Genomic DNA, 20216 nt, shown 5'->3' on the forward strand with positions numbered 1-20216 from the left:
TGAGAACAGTCATAGAACAGATAACAACAGAAAACATTGGGAGGGAGCTGTGTCCCCCAATGGAGGCTTCAAGAAACAGATTTTACGGTAAGCAACCAAAAATCCTGTTTTCTTTATCGCCTCTCATTGGGGGACACAGGAACCATGGGACGTCCCAAAGCAGTCCCTAGGGCGGGAAAACAGACTTCCATCAGGTCAGAGGACTCACCACTGCCGCCTGCAGGATCCTTCTGCCTAGGCTGGCGTCCGCCGATGCGTAGGTATGGACCTTGTAAAATTTGGCGAACGTGTGGATGGAAGACCAAGTTGCCGCTTTGCAAAGCTGTAGGGCGGAAGCCCTGTGGTGCACCGCCCAGGAGGCGCCGACTGCCCGGGTAGAGTGAGCCTTAATCCCAGGAGGGGGCACTCTGTTCTTGACCCGGTAAGCCTCCAAAATTGCCGTTCTGATCCAGCGAGCAATAGTCGCTTTAGAAGCCGGCTGGCCTCTGCGCGTGCCATCAGGAATGACGAAAAATGAATCCGTCTTCCGGAAAGAGGATGTTCTATCCAGATAAATCCTCACTGCCCTGACTAGGTCCAGCTTGTTCAACGATCGCTCCAGAGGATGAGTCGGAGCTGGACAAAAGGAAGGTAGAACGATGTCATCGTTGAGGTGGAAGGTGGAAACCACCTTAGGAAGAAAAGAAGGTGGAGGTCGGAAGACCACCTTGTCCTGGTGAATGACCAAAAACGGAGGGCGGCAAGACAGTGCCGCCAGCTCGGAAACGCGGCGAATGGACGTGATGGCCACAAGAAAGGCCACCTTCCAAGATAAAACTGATAGAGGAATCTCCCTAAGAGGTTCAAAGGGAGAAACCTTCAAAACGTCCAGTACCAGGTTTAGGTCCCATGCCTCCACAGGGGCCCTGTACGGCGGGACGGCGTGGGCTACCCCCTGAAAGAAGGTCTTAATCTGTGGCCGAGAGGCCAAGGTCTTCTGAAAGAGGATGGAAAGCGCAGAGACCTGACCCTTCAGGGAACTAAGAGCCAGGCCCGAATCCAGTCCTGCCTGAAGGAAGGCCAAAAGAGAAGGCAGGGAAAAAACCATAGGCGGCACGCGGTTGGACTAGCACCAACGGAAGTAGGCCTTCCAGGTGCGGTAGTAGATCCTGGAAGACGAAGGCTTCCGAGCCTGAATCATGGTGTGAATCACCCGGTCCGAAAGGCCGGACGCTCTTAGAACCGCGGTCTCAACAGCCACGCCGTTAAACTGAGCGACCGAGAATTCGGGTGGCAGATCGGACCCTGGGACAGCAGATCGGGCCTGTCTGGAAGGCACCAGGGAGCGTCCGCGAGAAGGTTGACGAGCTCCGCGAACCAAGCTCTCCTGGGCCAATCCGGGGCGATCAGGATGACCGGCACCCCTTCCGCTTTGATCTTCTTCAACAGTTTGGGAAGTAATGGAAGGGGTGGGAACAGATAGGGCAGCTCGAACTGTGACCAAGGAATGGCCAGAGCATCGACGCCCACTGCGAGAGGATCGCGTGACCTGGAGACGAATTGTGGAACCTTCCTGTTGATTCGAGACGCCGTGAGATCCACATCCGGAGTTCCCCATCGAAGACAAATCTGATGGAAGACCTCCGGATGCAGGGACCATTCCCCTGCCGCGAGACCCTCGCGGCTGAGGAAGTCGGCGGCCCAGTTTTCTACGCCGGGGATATGCACCGCGGATATCACCGGAACCGTTGCCTCTGCCCAAAGGAGGATCTTGGATACCTCGGCAAGGGCCAAGGAGCTCCGAGTCCCCCCCTGATGGTTGACATATGCCACAGCCGTGGCGTTGTCCGTCTGGATCCGGACTGGAAGGCCCCTGAGGATCCTTTCCCAATGGCGGAGGGACAGAAAGATGGCCCGAATTTCGAGGACGTTGATCGGCAGCGCGGACTCCTGCAGCGACCAACGGCCCTGAACCGTCAGGTGGCGAAACACCGCACCCCAGCCGATCAGGCTGGCATCCGTTGTCACCACCTGCCAGTGAACCGGAAGGAAGGACCTGCCCTGGGAGATGAGTGGAGACGTCAGCCACCAGTTGAGAGACCGCTTGACCCGAAAGGAGAGTCTGATCGGTCGATCCAGGGAGAAGACCGACCTGTCCCACTGAGACAGAATGGCTTGCTGAAGGGGTCGAGAATGGAATTGGGCGAAGGGAATCGCTTCCAAGGTAGCTACCATCCTCCCCAGAACCTTCATGGCCGATCGGAGGGAGGGAGGTCGAGGACCCTGGAGCAAGAGAATGTCCCGACAAAGGGTGGATCTCTTGTCCTTGGGAAGGAAGACTCTGGACTGACGGGTGTCGAAGAGTATGCCCAGAAAGATGATGCGCTGAGAAGGAATAAGGCAGTACTTCTTCCGGTTGACCAGCCATCCGAAACGGGATAAGGTGTCGAGAACAATGGACAAGCTTTCGTGGGCCTGAGCAAAGGACGGAGCCTTGATGAGGATGTCGTCGAGGTATGGAAACAGAACCAAGCCTCTGACTCTCAAAATGGCCATCAGCACCGCCATGATTTTCGTGAACACCCTTGGCGCGGTTGCGAGGCCGAACGGCAGGGCGACGAACTGAAAATGATCTTGTTGCACTGCGAAGCGCAGGAAACGGTGATGTCCGGGAAATATTGGAACATGTAGGTAGGCGTCCTGGATATCTATAGAGCATAGAAATTCCTGAGCCTCCATGGAAGCAATTACTGAACGAAGGGATTCCATCCTGAAGTGTCTCAGGCGAACCCTCCTGTTCAACAATTTGAGGTCCAGAATGGGACGAACCTTGCCGTCTTTTTTCGGTACCACAAAGAGGTTCGAGTAGAAACCCGTGTACCGTTCCTTTTCTGGGACGGGAACGATTACCCCGGACTTGAGCAGAGAAGCGATGGCTGAGAAGAAGCCCGGAACTAGAGCGGGGTCTCTTGGAGGACGGGATTGGAAGAAACGATCCCGAGGTCGGGAAGCGAACTCTATTTTGTATCCCGAGGATACAACTTCCCTGACCCATGCATCCTCTACTGCGGAAATCCAGACGTCCCTGAAAAGGAGAAGACGGCCGCCCAATCTGGGAGTTGGGCTGGAGTCTTGCCGAGAGTCATGCCGAGGTGGATCTTCCAGTCCTGGGCCTGGAGGATCTACCCTGGGAGAAACGCGGACGCCAGGACGGAGTGGGCCTAAAGGACACCGCCTTCTTCTCTTGACGTGCCTGTGGCCTCTGTTGCTGCTGGGAAAAGGAGTTTGGCGCAGCGAAGCGACGAAAAGGCCGAAAAGAACGAAACTGTCGTCTAGGAGGAGGGCGACGAGGCTTAGCCTGGGGGAGAAGAGAACTTGTACCCCCGGTGGCGTCCTTAATTATTTGGTCCAGCTGGGAACCAAAGAGGCGAGAGCCCTGGAAGGGCAGACTAGTGAGGGACTTTTTGGAGGACAAGTCCGCCTGCCAGGCCTTGAGCCAAACGGTCCGGCGGATGGCAACGGCATTGCTGGAAGCTTGAGCCGCACAAGACGCGACATCCAGGGAGGCGGAAACCAGGTATTCACCAGCGTGGGAAATCTGGTTGGCAAGTTCCGCTAATTGCGCGGGAGGCGCTCCATCCACGATACCTCGCCGAAGATCCTTGGCCCATTTTGAGATGGATTTTGAAGCCCAAGTGGAAGCAAAAGCTGGACATAGAGCCGCTGAAGCCGCTTCAAAGGCAGATTTCGCAAAGGATTCTATAACTCTATCGTTAGAATCCTTCAGAGATGCTCCGCCGGACAGAGGAAGCACCGTGTTGGTGGACAGCCTGGAAACAGGGGGGTCCACCGAGGGAGAGGCCGTCCAATTGGCGGAAAGTTCTGGAGGAAAAGGATATAACACACCCAGGCGTTTCCCCCTCTGAAAACGCCTAGTGGGGTTCTCTCTCTCTCTGGACACGATTTCCTCGAATTCAGGATGAGGAGCGAAAAATTTTGAAGGTGGTTTGGCCTGTCTAAACGAAACCGCCTGATCTGCGGGTTCCGTAGAGGGATCCTTGATGCCACATGTTTGGTTTATTGCCCCAATGAGGTTCTGGACTGTCTCACTCATGGTGGCGATTTGGTTAGGATCCAGCTCCGAAGTATCCTCCGAAGGCGCATCAGATAATGCCTCGCCTGACTCAGGGGAGGAGGATCGGTGGGACACCAACCGCGGGGGAGGGCCGAGCGGCGAGATGGAGCGCGAAGAGGACTCAGACCGACGTTCCTGTCTGGACCTTTTGTGGCTTATCAAGGAGAGCTCTGGCGGCGGTTCCTGTGACCCGCTGGCTACGGCCGGGGCCTGCAGGGGTAACCGATCCAGCGCGGACACCAGGGTTTGAGATACCCGTGTTAAATCGGCCACCGATTGTGACAGAGAGGCTGCCCATCCTGGGATGGGGGGATCACTCTCGGGCGGAACAGCCGGGGGATCCTGGGCGGTGGGAACAATCGGGTTGCTGCAGGACTGACACAGCGGGGAGGACTGACCTGAGGGAAGTTTGCTGTTACAAGACGAACAAGCGAAGTACGTGACTAAGGCAGAAGAAGAAGTAGGAGGGCGAGAGCGGCCCCCTTTAGAGGTAGACATTTTGAGAGGTCCCTGAAGATGCCAGTGGGTTAGGGGACAGTTGGGGCAGAGGGGGGTGTCAGTCTGCAGTGCAGCTACTCACGGACCCGTCCTGGAGGATGTCCCACTTGCCGGAGGAGAACTCCTGCCCTGAGTGCTGGATTCTGTGCAGATTTTTGCCCACGGAGGATGCAGAGGCGAAGGTGTGGGGCGCGCTGCGTGAGCTCCTGCGGCTAAGAAGCGGTGAGCACACACAGACGCTGTTCCTGGGGGCGGAGCCAGACAGGGGGACGCCGATGAGCAGGCACAGTATGTCGGGCGGGAAAAAAACCCGCCCGATGGAAAAGGAAGTGGGCGGAGCGCGGCACCGGAAGTAGGCCCCGGGAAAAGCCGGGGCCTAAATTAGAAGCCGGTGCCCGCTGAAAAGAACCCCCGGGGCGCAGACGCTGCCCGGCAGAGCGGCGCTGAAGCCGCCGCATGAAAGAGAGAGAGCGCTGCCGCCGGAAAAGAGTCGCCGGAGTAGGCCCCGGAAAAGCCGGGGCCTAAATTAGGAGCCGGTGACCGGAGAGAGGATCCCCGCGGCGCAGACGCTGCCCGGCAGAGCGGCGCGGCAACCGCCGCATTTAAGAGAGGGAGCGCTGCCGCCGGTGAAGAATCGCCGGAGTAGGCCCCCGCTGGCTGTGGAGGTGAGGACGCCCCGCATAGAACGCTGAGGGGGGAACGCTGAGGGCAGCTGGTACGTCGCAAGTAGGCCCCGGGAAGGACCGGGGCCTAAATTAGGAGCCAGCGACCGCTGAGGAAAATGCAGGCAGGAGTGTGCCGCAAGCAGGCCCCAGGAGGCCGGGGCCTGAAGGAAGACGGCGACCGCTGGAGGAACGCGATGGGCATGGAAAGGGTAGCCACCGCGTAGGGAACGGGGAAAGTGCTGTAAATGCAGCGATGACCCGCCTGGGAACCCCCTTTAGAAATACTCACCTAGTAAAATCCCCCGTCGTCTGCTACTAACCTTGAGAAGGTATCAGACGTCCATAGGAGCTGCTGATGGACGTCATCGTCTCCTCCGACCGACAGGCTCTGGTGGGCGAGTGGGTGGGGGACGGAGCCAGGACCGGACTTCTAAGCACGCTTGTGCGCCAGGCTCTTGGTCCTGCTGAGGGATCTATGAGGATACGGGGTGGCAGTACACGCCGTACTCATAGTCCGCTTGTGGGACTACAGGTGTGACTGCTCACCCTGTATCCCATCTGGAAAAAACCTAAAAAGAAACGACGCACATTGAGGTAGATAAGGGTCTAAAGAAAGACCCGTGTCCACCTCCTACTGACACTAAGCTAAACTGAAGAGTATAATGCCAGTCGGTGGGGTGTACACTGCAGAGGAGGAGCTAACTTTTTTATTTGCATAGTGTCAGCCTCCTAGTGGCAGCAGCATACACCCATGGTTCCTGTGTCCCCCAATGAGAGGCGATAAAGAAAAATTTTTAACGTTTTTACTTTGTCCCGGGGGGGGGGGACATCACAGATCGGTGATCTGACAGTGTGCACAGCACTGTCAGATCACTGATCTCACTTAGAGCAGTACAGCCTTCACAGTGCCTGCTCTGAGCAGGCTCAGTGAAGCCACCTCCCTCCCTGCAGGACCCGGATCCGCGGCCATCTTGGATCCGGGTCTGGAGCAGGCAGGGAGGGAGGTAAGACCCTCGAAGCAACGCGATCACATCGCGTTGCTGCGGGGGGCTCAGGGAAGCCCGCAGGGAGCCCGCTCCCTGCGCGATTCTTCCCTGCACCGCCGGCACATCGTGATCATCTTTGATCACGGTGTGCCAGGGGTTAATGTGCCGGGGGCGGTCCGTGACCGCTCCTGGCACATAGTGCCGGATGTCCGCTGCGATAGGCAGCTGACACCCGGCCGCGCTCCCCCCGTGAGCGCCGCCGATCGCGCTGGACGTACTATCCCGTCGGTGGTCATAGGGGCCCACCCCACCTCGACGGGATAGTACGCCCGATGTCAGAAAGGGGTTAAATTACACTTTTCCAGAAACAAGTGGATATATCAGCAAAACTTCGCCTCCAGCTTCTTGTGTGTCACAAAATAAAGAACAAACAAAAAAAAGACAAAAACAAAAATACACTTTAATCACATTCCCCAAATCCATCACAGAGTCTCGGACGCCGCTCTGTGTCCGGTATTGGCTGCGGTGATGACAGCCGATCAGCAGGCTCAGTGGCTCTGCCCATGTAGACAAAACGCCCCCTCATTGCAGCTAAAATCAGCGGATGGCTACCGACATCACCGCCGGAACCAATACTGGACGCAGTGCCTGATGCTCAGTCCTGGACTTGGGGAGGCTGAGTAATGGGCTTTTTTTTTTTTTTTTTTTCATATTTATCAAACTGCAGCTGACAAAGAAAACTATCTGAGAGGGGACAACCCCTGTAATCAAACAAATAAAAAAATATAATATAATATAATAATATAATATAATAATAAAAAATATATATATCTGCAGTACCTGAGCATCATGCAGCTGGTTGTGAAAGCGCTGGATCAGGTCATTTAGTTCTTCGTTTAGCTCAGATGTTAAGCTCAGACCAGACACGCTTCCTGTTGTTTCTGTGACAACTGAGATCAGATTTTAAAAAAATGACATTAACTAGACGGGTTTATTGAAGTGAATAGAAAATGTGAACATTAATTGATATTCTGGTAGAAGCAAATGAAACATTCTATGCATTATGCTTTGGGGCAGATTGAGCATTTGTTTTTTTTAAGAAGTCTTTTTTCTTGTAGAATTCATTTACTTTTTGCAGCAAATTCTTTAAGGCCATGTTCACACAGTGCGTTTTTTACCGCGGAACCGCGGCGGTTTTGCGGCTGCGGTTCCGCAGCTGTTTTCCATGCAGGGTACAGTACACTGTACCCTATGGAAAACAGGACACACTGTGCACATGGTCCGGAAATTGTAAAAAAAAAGACGCGCTGAATAGCTCCCGGAAAAAAGAAGGAGCATGTCAATTCTTCTTCCTGAACCGCAGCGGTTCTGCACCCATAGACCTCCATTGTGAGGTCAAAATCGCAGTAAAACCCGCAGATCAAAAATATATCTGCGGGTTTTACTGCGATTTGATGTGCAGAACCGCTGCAGCAGGAAGTGCGGGGGAGCGGGCGGAAGTGCGTGGGCGGAGTGTGGCTGCCCCCCCGTGCTCCGATCCCGCCCCCCCGTGCTCCGATGCCCCCCCCCCCCCCGTGCTCCGATGCCCCCCCCCAGTGCTCCGATGCCCCCCCCGTGCCCTAATCTCCCCCCCTTATACTTACCCGGCGTCCCGGTGTCCGTCCGGCCGTCTTCTCCCTGGGCGCCGCCATCTTGCAAAATGCGCCCGCCGAATCTGCCGGCCGGCAGATTCGCTCCAAAGTGCATTTTGATCACTGAGATATAACCTATCTCAGTGATCAAAATAAAAAAATAGTAAATGACACCCCCCCACTTTGTCACCCCCATTGGTAGGGACAATAAAAAAAATTAAGAATTTTTTTTTTTTTTTTCACTAAGGTTAGAATGGGGTTAGGGGTAGGGTTAGGGTTAGGGGTAGGGTTAGGGGTAGGGTTAGGGGTAGGGTTAGGGGTAGGGGTAGGGTTAGGGGTAGGGTTAGGGGTAGGGTTAGGGGTAGGGTTAGGGGTAGGGTTAGGGGTAGGGGTAGGGTTAGGGGTAGGGTTAGGGGTAGGTATTTTCAGCCATTTTAGCCCTAAAAAGCTTCCTAGGAAACACACAGTAAAAAAAGGATAAAAAAACGCATCAAAAAACGCATCAAAAAACGCATCAAAAACGCATCAAAAAAGGACAAAAAAAGGACCTGCGTTTTCTGCCAAGAGCTGCAGTTTTTTAAAAAAACTGTCCTGAAAAAAAAAGGATGGAAATCCTGAACGTGTGAACATACCCTAAAATGGTGCCTGTGTTTTTACAAATATTCCATAAAATAGAAAATGCTCTATTTCAATATAACTTTTTTTTCAACTTTATGGCACAAAAAGTGTCATGTTTCACTAAAATGTCACAAAAAAAAAAAAAAAATCTTAACATGACTCCAGGGAACACTGGAATGCACAAAAATTTTGAAACTTTTTAAAAAGTCATAACTGACTAAGGCTATGTTTACAAAGGACGTTTTTTATGCTAATTTTCAGCCGCTTTTTACATTACCAGCAAAAGCAATGCAAAAATGTAGCAAAAAGGCAGGTATTATTTGATGCATTTTTGCATGGACAAAGAAAAAAAAAAAGGCACAAAAAAAAAAAAAAAGCCACCAAAAACGCACCTAAACCTGAATTTTTGGCGCAGCTTCTTCCCTGTCAAGATCAGGTTTTGCCGCAGGAAAAAAAAAAAAAAAAAAAAAACTGCAAAAACGCCCTGTGTGAACTTACCCTAATTAGTCAAGAACATCTGAAAACCCAAATCCCGCAACAATGCCTAACATACATAATATTATATATCTATATATCTATATCTATCTATCTCTCTCTATCTAGATAGATATCTATCTATCTATCTATCTATCTATCTATCTATCTATCTATCTATCTATATACATATACATCTATCTATCTATCTATATACATCTATCTATATCTATACATATCTATCTATCTATAGTATCAGAAAAAGAAAAGCAGCACAAAAAAAAAAATTGTACAAAAAGTGGACTTTATTGCCTGAGCGGCGTGGCGACGTTTCGGATACAAGAATCCTTTTTCAAGCCTTGAAAAAGGATTCTTGTATCCGAAACGTCGCCACGCCGCTCAGGCAATAAAGTCCACTTTTTGTACTATTTTTTTGTGCTGCTTTTCTTTTTCTGATACTATGACTGGAGGCTTTTTGGACTGCTGGTTGGGAGAGCTTTGCACACCATTGAGGTAGTATTGGATGCTGTTCCTAATATATAGTACAGCCCAAAAGTTTGGACACACCTTCTCATTTAAAGATTTTTCTGCATTTTCATGACTATGAAAATTGTACATTCACACTGAAGGCATCAAAACTATGAATTAACACATGTGGAATTATATACTTAGCGAAAAAGTGTGAATCTACTGGAATTATGTCTTATATTCTAGGTTCTTTAAAGTAGCCACATTTTGCTTTGATGACTGCTTTGCACACTCTTGGCATTCTCTTGATGAGCTTCAAGCAGTAGTCACCAGGAATGGTCTCCAACAGTCTTGAAGGAGTTCCCAGAGATGCTTAGCACTTGTTGTCCCTTTTGCCTTCACTCTGCGGTCCAGCTCACCCCAAACCATCTCGATTGGGTTCAGGTCTGGTGACTGTGGAGGCCAGGTCATCTGGCGTAGCACCCCATCACTCTCCTTTTTGGTCAAATAGCCCTTACACAGCCTGGAGGTGTGTTTGGGATCATTGTCCTGTTGAAAAATAAATCATGGTCCAACTAAACACAAACCGGATGGATTAGCATGCCGCTGCAAGATGCTGTGATAGCCATGCTGGTTCAGTATGCCTTCAATTTTGATTAAATCCCCAACAGTGTCACCAGCAAAGCACCCCCACACCATCACACCTCCTCCTCCATGCTTCACGGTGGGAACCAGGCATGTAGAGTCCATCCGTTCACCTTTTCGGCGTCACACAAAGACACGGTGGTTGGAACCAAGATCTCAAATTTGGACTCATCAGACTAAAGCACAGATTTCCACTGGTCTAATTTCCATTCCTTATGTTCTTTAGCCCAAACAAATCTCTTCTGCTTGTTGCCTGTCCTTAGTAGTGGTTTCCTAGCAGCTATTTTACCATGAAGGCCTGCTGCACAAAGTCTCCTCATAACAGCTGTTGTAGAGATGTGTCTGCTGCTAGAACTCTGTGTGGCATTGACCTGGTCTCTAATCTGAGCTGCTGTTAACCTGTGATTTCTGAGGCTGGTGACTCGGATAAACTTCTCCTCAGAAGCAGAGGTGACTCTTAGTCTTCCTTTCCTGGGGCGGTCCTCATGTGAGCCAGTTTCTTTGTAGCGCTTGATGGTTTTTGCAACTGCACTTGGGAACACTTTCAAAGTTTTCCCAATTTTTCAGACTGACTGACCTTCATTTTTTAAAGTAATGATGGCCACTCATTTTTCTTTGCTTAGAATTTGTATTATGGCAAGAAAAAAGCAGCTAACAGTCTATTCAGTAGTACTATCAGCTGTGTATCCACCAGACTTCTGCACAACACAACTGATGGTCCCAACACCATTTATAAGGCAAGAAATCCCACTTATTAAACCTGACAGGGCACACCTGTGAAGTGAAAACCATTTCCGGTGACAACCTCTTGAAGCTCATCAAGAGAATGCCAAGAGTGTGCAAAGCAGTCATCAAAGCAAAAGGTGGCTACTTTGAAGAACCTAGAATATAAGACATAATTTCAGTTGTTTCACACTTTTTTGTTAAGTATATAATTCCACATATGTTAATTCATAGTTTTGATGCCTTCAGTGTGAATTTACAATTTTCATGAAATAGTCAATAGTCATGAAAATGCAGAAAAATCTTTAAATGAGAAGGTGTGTCAAAACTTCTGTATATGTATATATATATATATATATATATATATATATATATATATATATATATATATATATATATATATATATATATATATATATATATATATATATATACATACACACACACACATATACACACACATATATACATACACGTAAATACACGCGAAGATGCAAACAAACAACACGGGCACACTCTTAAAATAGACTTTAAAGCAAGATGGAGAAACAGGCGAAAAACATTAAAAATATATAAAAAAAATTCTCTAGATCTTTGCAGGCATTAAAAAGGATCAATCCTTGTATATTATTTCAAAACACTCTTTTTCGGTGACTACTTTGTATCTCCACTCATACTGCACCCACACCCACAAATGATACACCAATTGAAAGGTAAACTTGCCCCCTTCAGCAAGAAAATAGCCAAACCACACATCCATGATGTGATCACAAAATACACTTTAAACATTAATTGTCATAAACCTGCAGAAAGGAAAAATGACCTGCAGGTGCCACCACACTACCCCAAAGCAGACTACCACAAAGCTGCTTACAGACAACACACAAAAATACTAACATTTGCCTTCGGGGATATCCAGCTAGCCGAACTCCTTGCCCAGCCGATTTCAGGCACATTGTAGGATTGCACACTTCACTGCAGGTGAGTCACATATGCTAACACATTTGTAAACATGCACTGTATATTCAATTGCACACTTGCTGCGCTTACACTCCACTATTTCAAATTACCTGCAGGTGGTATTTGCCTTGGGGTCTTTCCAGCTTGCCCAGCCTATTTCAGGCAAATTCGAGGTTTGCACACTTCACTGCAGGTGAGTCACATATGCAAACACATTTGTAAGGCTACGTTCACATTTGCGTTGTGCGGGGCTGCGTCGGCGACGCAATGCACAACGCAAACAAGAACGCATGCAAAACGCATAGTTTTGCGACGCATGCGTCCTTTTTTTGCCGGATTTTGGACGCAAAAAAAATGCATCTTGCTGCGTCCTCTGCGCCCTAACGCTTGCGGCAAAAAAGACGCATGCATCGTAAAACGCATGCAAACGCATGTCCATGCGCCCCCATGTTAAATATAGGGGCGCATGGCGCATGCGTCGCCGCGGCTGCGCCCGACGCAGCCCGGCAGAACGCAAATGTGAACGTAGCCTAATCATGCACTGCTTTTTCTCCCCCCACACACAAATAATACACCATTTGAAAGTAACTTGCCCCCTTCAGCAAGAAAAGAAAAAAAATAAACCACACAGCTTGATTTTCCTGAAATTGCCTGCGCCCCTGACAACCAATGTGCAAAAATTTTGCATGGGCCAACTAGTTATTTTTCCAGAAGGAAACCTGTCCTGATGAGGTGATCATACAGGTGCAAGAAAGCTCTATTAGCTGTACCTCAGAAGAGTTACTTACCAGTTTCATCCATCACTGCAATGGCTTGTTCAGCCTTGTGCTGTAAAGCAAGGAGAGCCGCTTGCCTTCCTTTTAAAGCTCGGAGTTGCTCTTGCTGCTGTAGCATCCTTGTCAATAGTGCATGCTGTTTTTTCATATTTTTCAGTTCTTCCCTGGCCTCCTGCTGAGGATCTACTGCCTAAAAGGTAAAATGTCAAATAATAAAAAAATGAATGTTTGTTTTCCAGGATGTTGACATTTGTTTTTAATTAATTTTCCAGGAGCGCTATACATTGGGTATGTATACAGCAAGATAGGTGCACTTATGGCAGCCAAAAAAAAAATAAGTTCACTGATAAAAACCGGCTATAAGTCTCCAGGAACTGATGATTGAGTACAGCGACCTCCTACAGAGAATAACAGGCACATGCAAAACGATGCCTCTGTGCACAGCGTTACTATCCTGTAATCCACACTGTATACTTTTTACTTTATCCCTCGGCATAGGAAAGCTTAATACTGTACATTTTTCTATACAGTGGAAATGACAGTATGAATCTCATGGGATATACTTGGAAACCTAAGGACGAGGCAGGGAATACTTCAGAAGTATAGAAAAATAAAGTGTGTGGATAGCCCAACTCTCCTTCACCATCTAATTATAATAAAATTATTCTAGATTACGCTCTACTAGATGGTGGCCCGATTCTAACGCATCGGGTATTCTAGAATATGTATTTATGTATATAGCAGCCACATAGTATATAGCACAGGCCACGTAGTATATAGGAGCCATGTAGTATATTGCAGACAAATACTACGTGGCCTGTGCTATATACTATGTGGCTGCTATATACATACATATTGTAGAATAATGCGTTAATACAGGCCACGCAATATATAACAGTGGCCACGCAGTATATAACACAGCCACGTACTATATAACACAGCCCACGCAGTATATAGCAGCCCCGTAGTATATAACACTGCCCACGCAGTATATAACAGTGGCCACGTAATATATAGCACAGCCCACTCAGTACATAACACAGCCCACATAGTATATAAAACTGCCTATGTAGTATATAGCAGCCACGCGGTATCTAACACAGCCCACGTAGTATAGCAGTGTGGGCACCATATCCCTGTTAAAAAAATAATTAAAATAAAAATTAGTTACCGTATATACTCGAGTATAAGCCGAGATTTTCAGCCCATTTTTTGGGGCTGAAAGTCCCCCTCTCGGCTTATACTCGAGTCATATACCGGGAGGTCAGCAGGGGAGGGGGAGCGGGGGCTGTGTAATAATACTTACCTGCTGCGGCGCGGTCCCTGCAGTCCCTGGCTTTCCCGGCGCTGCAGATTCTTCCTGTACTGAGTGGTCACATGGCACCGCTCATTACAGAAATGAATAGGCGGCTCCACCTCCCATAGGGGAGGAGCCGCATATTCATTGCAGTAAATGATCGGTAACTGACCGCTCAATTACAGGAAGAAGCTGCAGTGGCTTACCTGCAGGAGGAGGTAAGTATACGGGGAGCCCAGCGCTGCGCGATAATTACCTGCTCCTCACTCCGGTGCGGCTCTGTCTGCAGCGTCCTCTGGCAGTGACGCTCAGGTTAGAGGGCGTGGTGACGTAGTCAGTGCGCGCCCTCTGCTGAGCGTCAGTACTGGAGACGGAGCCGCACGAGGAGCAGGTAAATATTGAAAGCGCTGGCGTCCTGAGCAAGAGAGGTGAGTATGTGATTTTTTTTTATTTTTTTTTATTGCAGCACCAGCAGCATTCTATATGGCACAGCATTATATATGGAGCATCTATGGGGCCATAATCAATGGTGCAGAGCATTATACAGTGGGGCAAAAAAGTATTTAGTCAGTCAGCAATAGTGCAAGTTCCACCACTTAAAAAGATGAGAGGCGTCTGTAATTTACATCATAGGTAGACCTCAACTATGGGAGACAAACTGAGAAAAAAAAAATCCAGAAAATCACATTGTCTGTTTTTTTAACATTTTATTTGCATATTATAGTGGAAAATAAGTATTTGGTCAGAAACAAAATTTTATCTCAATACTTTGTAATATATCCTTTGTTGGCAATGACAGAGGTCAAACGTTTTCTGTAAGTCTTCACAAGGTTGCCACACACTGTTGTTGGTATGTTGGCCCATTCCTCCATGCAGATCTCCTCTAGAGCAGTGATGTTTTTGGCTTTTCGCTTGGCAACACGGACTTTCAACTCCCTCCAAAGGTTTTCTATAGTGTTGAGATCTGGAGACTGGCTAGGCCACTCCAGGACCTTGAAATGCTTCTTACGAAGCCACTCCTTCGTTGCCCTGGCGGTGTGCTTTGGATCATTGTCATGTTGAAAGACCCAGCCACGTTTCATCTTCAATGCCCTTGCTGATGGAAGGAGGTTTGCACTCAAAATCTCACGATACATGGCCCCATTCATTCTTTCATGTACCCGGGTCAGTCGTCCTGGCCCCTTGGCAGAGAAACAGCCCCAAAGCATGATGTTTCCACCACCATGCTTTACAGTAGGTATGGTGTTCGATGGATGCAACTCAGTATTCTTTTTCCTCCAAACACGACAAGTTGTGTTTCTACCAAACAGTTCCAGTTTGGTTTCATCAGACCATAGGATATTCTCCCAAAACTCCTCTGGATCATCCAAATGCTCTCTAGCAAACTTCAGACGGGCCCGGACATGTACTGGCTTAAGCAGTGGGACACGTCTGGCACTGCAGGATCTGAGTCCATGGTGGCGTAGTGTGTTACTTATGGTAGGCCTTGTTACATTGGTCCCAGCTCTCTGCAGTTCATTCACTAGGTCCCCCCGCGTGGTTCTGGGATTTTTGCTCACCGTTCTTGTGATCATTCTGACCCCACGGGGTGGGATTTTGCGTGGAGCCCCAGATCGAGGGAGATTATCAGTGGTCTTGTATGTCTTCCATTTTCTAATTATTGCTCCCACTGTTGATTTCTTCACTCCAAGCTGGTTGGCTATTGCAGATTCAGTCTTCCCAGCCTGGTGCAGGGCTACAATTTTGTTTCTGGTGTCCTTTGACAGCTCTTTGGTCTTCACCATAGTGGAGTTTGGAGTCAGACTGTTTGAGGGTGTGCACAGGTGTCTTTTTATACTGATAAGTTTAAACAGGTGCCATTACTACAGGTAATGAGTGGAGGAAAGAGGAGACTCTTAAAGAAGAAGTTACAGGTCTGTGAGAGCCAGAAATCTTGATTGTTTGTTTCTGACCAAATACTTATTTTCCACCATAATATGCAAATAAAATGTTAAAAAAACAGACCATGTGATTTTCTGGATTTTTTTTTCTCAGTTTGTCTCCCATAGTTGAGGTCTACCTATGATGTAAATTACAGACGCCTCATCTTTTTTGTCACCTATTGGTGACTGACTAAATACTTTTTTGCCCCACTGTATATATATGGCACAGCTTTATAAGGAGCATCTATGGGGCCATAATCAATGGTGCAGAGCAATATATATGGGGCACAGCTTTATAAGGAGCATCTATGGGGCCATAATGAACGGTGCAGAGCAATATATATGGGGCACAGCTTTATAAGGAGCATCTATGGGGCCATAATCAAATGTGCAGAGCAATATAAATGGGGCACAGCTTTATAAGGAGCATCTATGGGGCCATAATCAACGGTATAGAGCATTCTATATAGCACAGTTGTATATGGAGCATCTATGGGGCAATAATGAACGGTATGGAGCATCTATTTTTATTTTTGAAATTTACCAGTAGCTGCTGCATTTTCAACCCTAGGCTTATACTCGAGTCAATAAGTTTTCCCAGTTTTTTGTGGCAAAATTAGGGGGGGGTCAGCCTATACTCGAGTATATACGGTATATACTCACCCCCTGGGATCCAGCGAAGCTCTGGCGATACGCGGGCGGCTGCTGCCATCTTCTGTTCCCAGGATGCATGGCGAAATTACCCAGATGACTCGAGACTGCTAAGTCTTCTGGGTAATTTCGCAATGCATCGCCGGGAACGGAAGATGGCGGCAGGCGTGAGCGCATCGTCGGACGACGGAGGGTGAGAATAGCAGGTTTTTTGGTTTTCTTATTATTTTTAACATTAGATCTTTTTACTATTGATTAATAGTAAAAAGTTGGGGACACACAGGGTTAATAGCAGCGGTTACGGAGTGCGTTACCCGCGGCATAACGCGGTCCGTTACCACCAGCATTAACCCTGTGTGAGCTGTAACCGGAGGGGAGTATGCGGGCGCCGGGCAGTGACTGCGGGGAGTAAGGAGCGGCCATTTTCTTCCGGACTGTGCCCGTCGCTGATTGGTTGTGGCTGTTTTGCTGCGACCAATCAGCGACTTGGATTTCCATGACAGACAGAGGCCGCGACCAATGAATATCCGCAACAGAAAGAAGGACGGAAAGAAAGACGGAAGTGACCCTTAGACAATTATTTATTAGATAGTCCATAAAGCAGAGCTAATAAGCTACAAAGCCAGGGGCAGTAGACAATGTAGCCTGTAGCGGCCAGTGTGAAACATAGAAGGAACCAGTCACCAGAATCATGCAGTCGGAATCATGGGAACCAGCGGTCAATGGCTCAGTTGTTGCAGGCGGTGTATGTTTTACACTGAAATGCTGCGGTGTTCCAGAGTAAAACATACTATGGAAAGCCAACCGGGAACTACATGGCTCTAAAGTCTGGAAAGCGGCAGGTCCCCGGCGGCTTCTCTCTGCCCCGCTCCCAGAAAGTGACCGGTCTATGCTTGAACGTCAATTTTAGAGCTATAGTAGTGGGGGGAAAAAACAGCAATCACTGAACCTGATAGACTTCCCTCTGTCTAAAATCCAGTGTCCTTCAGCCTCAGACATCCTGCCCATCCCAGGAGGCAGAGACCCGGAAGCGCTAGAACAGTAGCTACAGGGGAATCGTTCAGCATATCGCATTATCAGTTTGTTTGTTTTTTTGTATAATTCCAGCTTTAGCCATTCTAAAACTAATTTTCATAAGTTGAACAACCAGTATACGAAATGTAGAGAACATGGAGATTAATACAAAAAAAAAAATCTAAAATATTAGAAACGAAGACTCAACTCACTTATCTTTCCAGTATATTACACTATAATTTCAGCTTCAAGTAACTTTTCAGAGTAACCTGCCATGTATGTGAACATGAGGAGCAACACTGTTCCTGGCTACTAGATGACTTATCCTGCATTTGATCTCACCGGCTGCTGTCATCTTCTTCAGCAGAGTTCCAGCGTGCTCCAGCACCACGCAACCTCAATGGGAACCTGTCAGATGTGGAGTCAGACTCAGAATCAGGCTCTTCAGCCAAGTTCTTAGTCTCAAACTCGCAATGAGAAAAAACAAAAGTGGCCTCCACTCCACACAGCAGCCACTGTGGGATTCAACAAGACACAAATGCAGCCCGTGGTGAGACAACAGACCAGAGCACCGCTGAATTTGAGATAAGATGGCGACTGATATATGCCACCACCGTCATGACCCCTACACACGATACTTAACAAAAGGGGCAAATAAATTCACTAGAGTGGCTTTAACCCTGTTGTACTGTTCGGGTCTATTTGACCCCCCAAAAAAGTTTGTGAAGCTGCAGATTATTATGAGGATCTGCAAATTGTGGTTAGGAGCAGGGCTGTGGAGTCGGAGTCGTAGAGTCTGAGTTAGTTTTGGTTGGAGTCGGAGTCGGTAGAAATGTACCGACTCCAGCTTTAAAACAAAATGTATTAATATTTAATAATTTAACTTTCATATGAATTTTATAAATGTTACTCAAATATATATGTTCTATCAAACTATGAACAACAGTGATAAGCAGATAAGAACACAGCTAGTACATTTCAGCAGAATTTTTCATGTGCACTAAATGAAATTGAGAAATTTGACCGTTCATCAAAAGTAACAGTGCAACAAGCGATTCCTCTGTATCCTGACATTGTCAGAGATGTTGCCCGAGTGGTTACTGCTTTGCCACCAACCCAAGTTCGTGTAGAGAGGTTGTTTTCTGCTCTCAAATAATTAGATCACCTTTGAGGGCATCCATGAAGGAGGATCTGACAGAGGCAATACTTTTTCCGAGGACAAATTTACAGATTTCTTCTTATTAACTGCAGAACAGTGTTTATTGCATATTTACTTACAAGAGTTAAGAAAAGTTTATAAAAGTTATTTGCTATACTCTAATTGTATTCTAATAAATATAGTTTTTGCTCTAAGTGGTCTGATTACTTATATGATGGTGAGAAACTGAATAAGCACGATGTTAATATTTGACAACAGTAAATTTATTGTTACGAATTGGCCATTTATGAAGGAGTCGGAGTCGGAACCTGATAAAATCCAGGAGTCGGAGTCACAACTGTGGCTTACCGACTCCACAGCCCTGGTTAGGAGAGTTTATAGACAGGTGTTACTATGAGTTTTTTATTTTAACTTGTGTATGTACTGTTCAGGTAACAATGACCAGATAAGTGTTTTATACAGATCTCCCGCCATATTTTTAGTCACAAACGATTTATCTATTGCATCTAGTATTATTTATTGATTTCTCCAGTTCCTACCGGTCTGTGCGTGCGATATATTTGCAAGTTACTACAGATGGATGGGCTTGGAGTACAGGTCTGTTTCGTTGCAGTATATAAGCTCTTATTGTTGCTAAACTTGGAAGTGATTGCTGCAATGTTATTATTATTGTTGTTTATTTATATAGTGTTCTTTTTATTCCACACAAACAAAAATTTAATTTTGGAATGTAAATTGTCCTCTGCTAAGATCAGATAATTCTCTAATACCTAGATGCTATTGGAGAAGTTTGGGATAAATGGATAGCGATTCTTCCAATATGATACAATACTGGTGAAAATGTCACTGCGGATTAATAACTTGTGTCATTCCAAGGTAGGTGCCCGATGAAACAATATATACAGAGTAAGCCAGCAAAGTACAGCATCAAGATATGGTCACTCTGATAGCAGCAGTTCATACGTTCTTAACGCTCAGGTATATGCATGAATAAAGGCTGGAGAAAACCTGAAAAGAATCAGGGAATGAGGGTTGTTTCAGATTTGCCGTATGGACCAAAAGGACAAAAAAAAAAACGACAACTTTTTTACATCGCACTAACTGTGGCACCTGTTGCTAAAACGAAAACTTATAATGCTGGACACTTTAAGGCCGGGTGCACATGATCCGGAAGTGGCAGAGCTCTGGACGCGGCGCATGTTCACTGTGTCCAAAGATCTACCATTTATTGAACGCAGGGGAATTCGCATGTGATCACTGAACCGTGCGGATTCACTGCATCGAATACATTCAGTTGGAGAAATCTCTCTTGCAGACACTAGCGTCTCCACAAGAAACTTCGACATGCTGAGGGTCTGGAGAGACGCACCGTGGGCGTCTGTGGACCCATAGTGAACATGGGATTTCAAGAAATACCAACCACTATGCTGTAACATCTGGCCGCTCACGGATGGACAATGCACAAGCGACCAACACACAGCGTTTACGGATCGTGCGCACAAACCCTAAGAAAAAGCAAGCCTGAACTGGTAAAAGATGTTCATAGTTCAACGTTTTACATTACTGGAGATACAACACTGGTTTCTTACATTCCCCCCCCCCCCCAAAAAAAAAA

General features: G+C 47.4%; 1 protein-coding gene across 4 annotated transcripts in view; it reads right to left on the reverse strand.

The window, feature by feature from the left end:
• The window catches only part of PCM1 (pericentriolar material 1), a 228267-nt gene that overhangs the window by 155525 nt on the left and 52526 nt on the right, over nucleotides 1-20216 (reverse strand). For all 4 annotated transcript variants that reach the window (XM_069744379.1, XM_069744380.1, XM_069744381.1 and 1 more), the window contains exons 5-6: nucleotides 12571-12748; nucleotides 7104-7213 (exon numbers count right to left, since the gene is read on the reverse strand). In XM_069744379.1, coding sequence (XP_069600480.1) covers nucleotides 7104-7213; nucleotides 12571-12748 — 288 coding nt within the window. The remainder of the gene's footprint in view (nucleotides 1-7103; nucleotides 7214-12570; nucleotides 12749-20216) is intronic.

The sequence above is a fragment of the Ranitomeya imitator genome, chromosome 1 (genome assembly GCF_032444005.1).
Source record: "Ranitomeya imitator isolate aRanImi1 chromosome 1, aRanImi1.pri, whole genome shotgun sequence".
In the NCBI taxonomy this organism is placed as follows: Eukaryota; Metazoa; Chordata; class Amphibia; order Anura; family Dendrobatidae; genus Ranitomeya; species Ranitomeya imitator.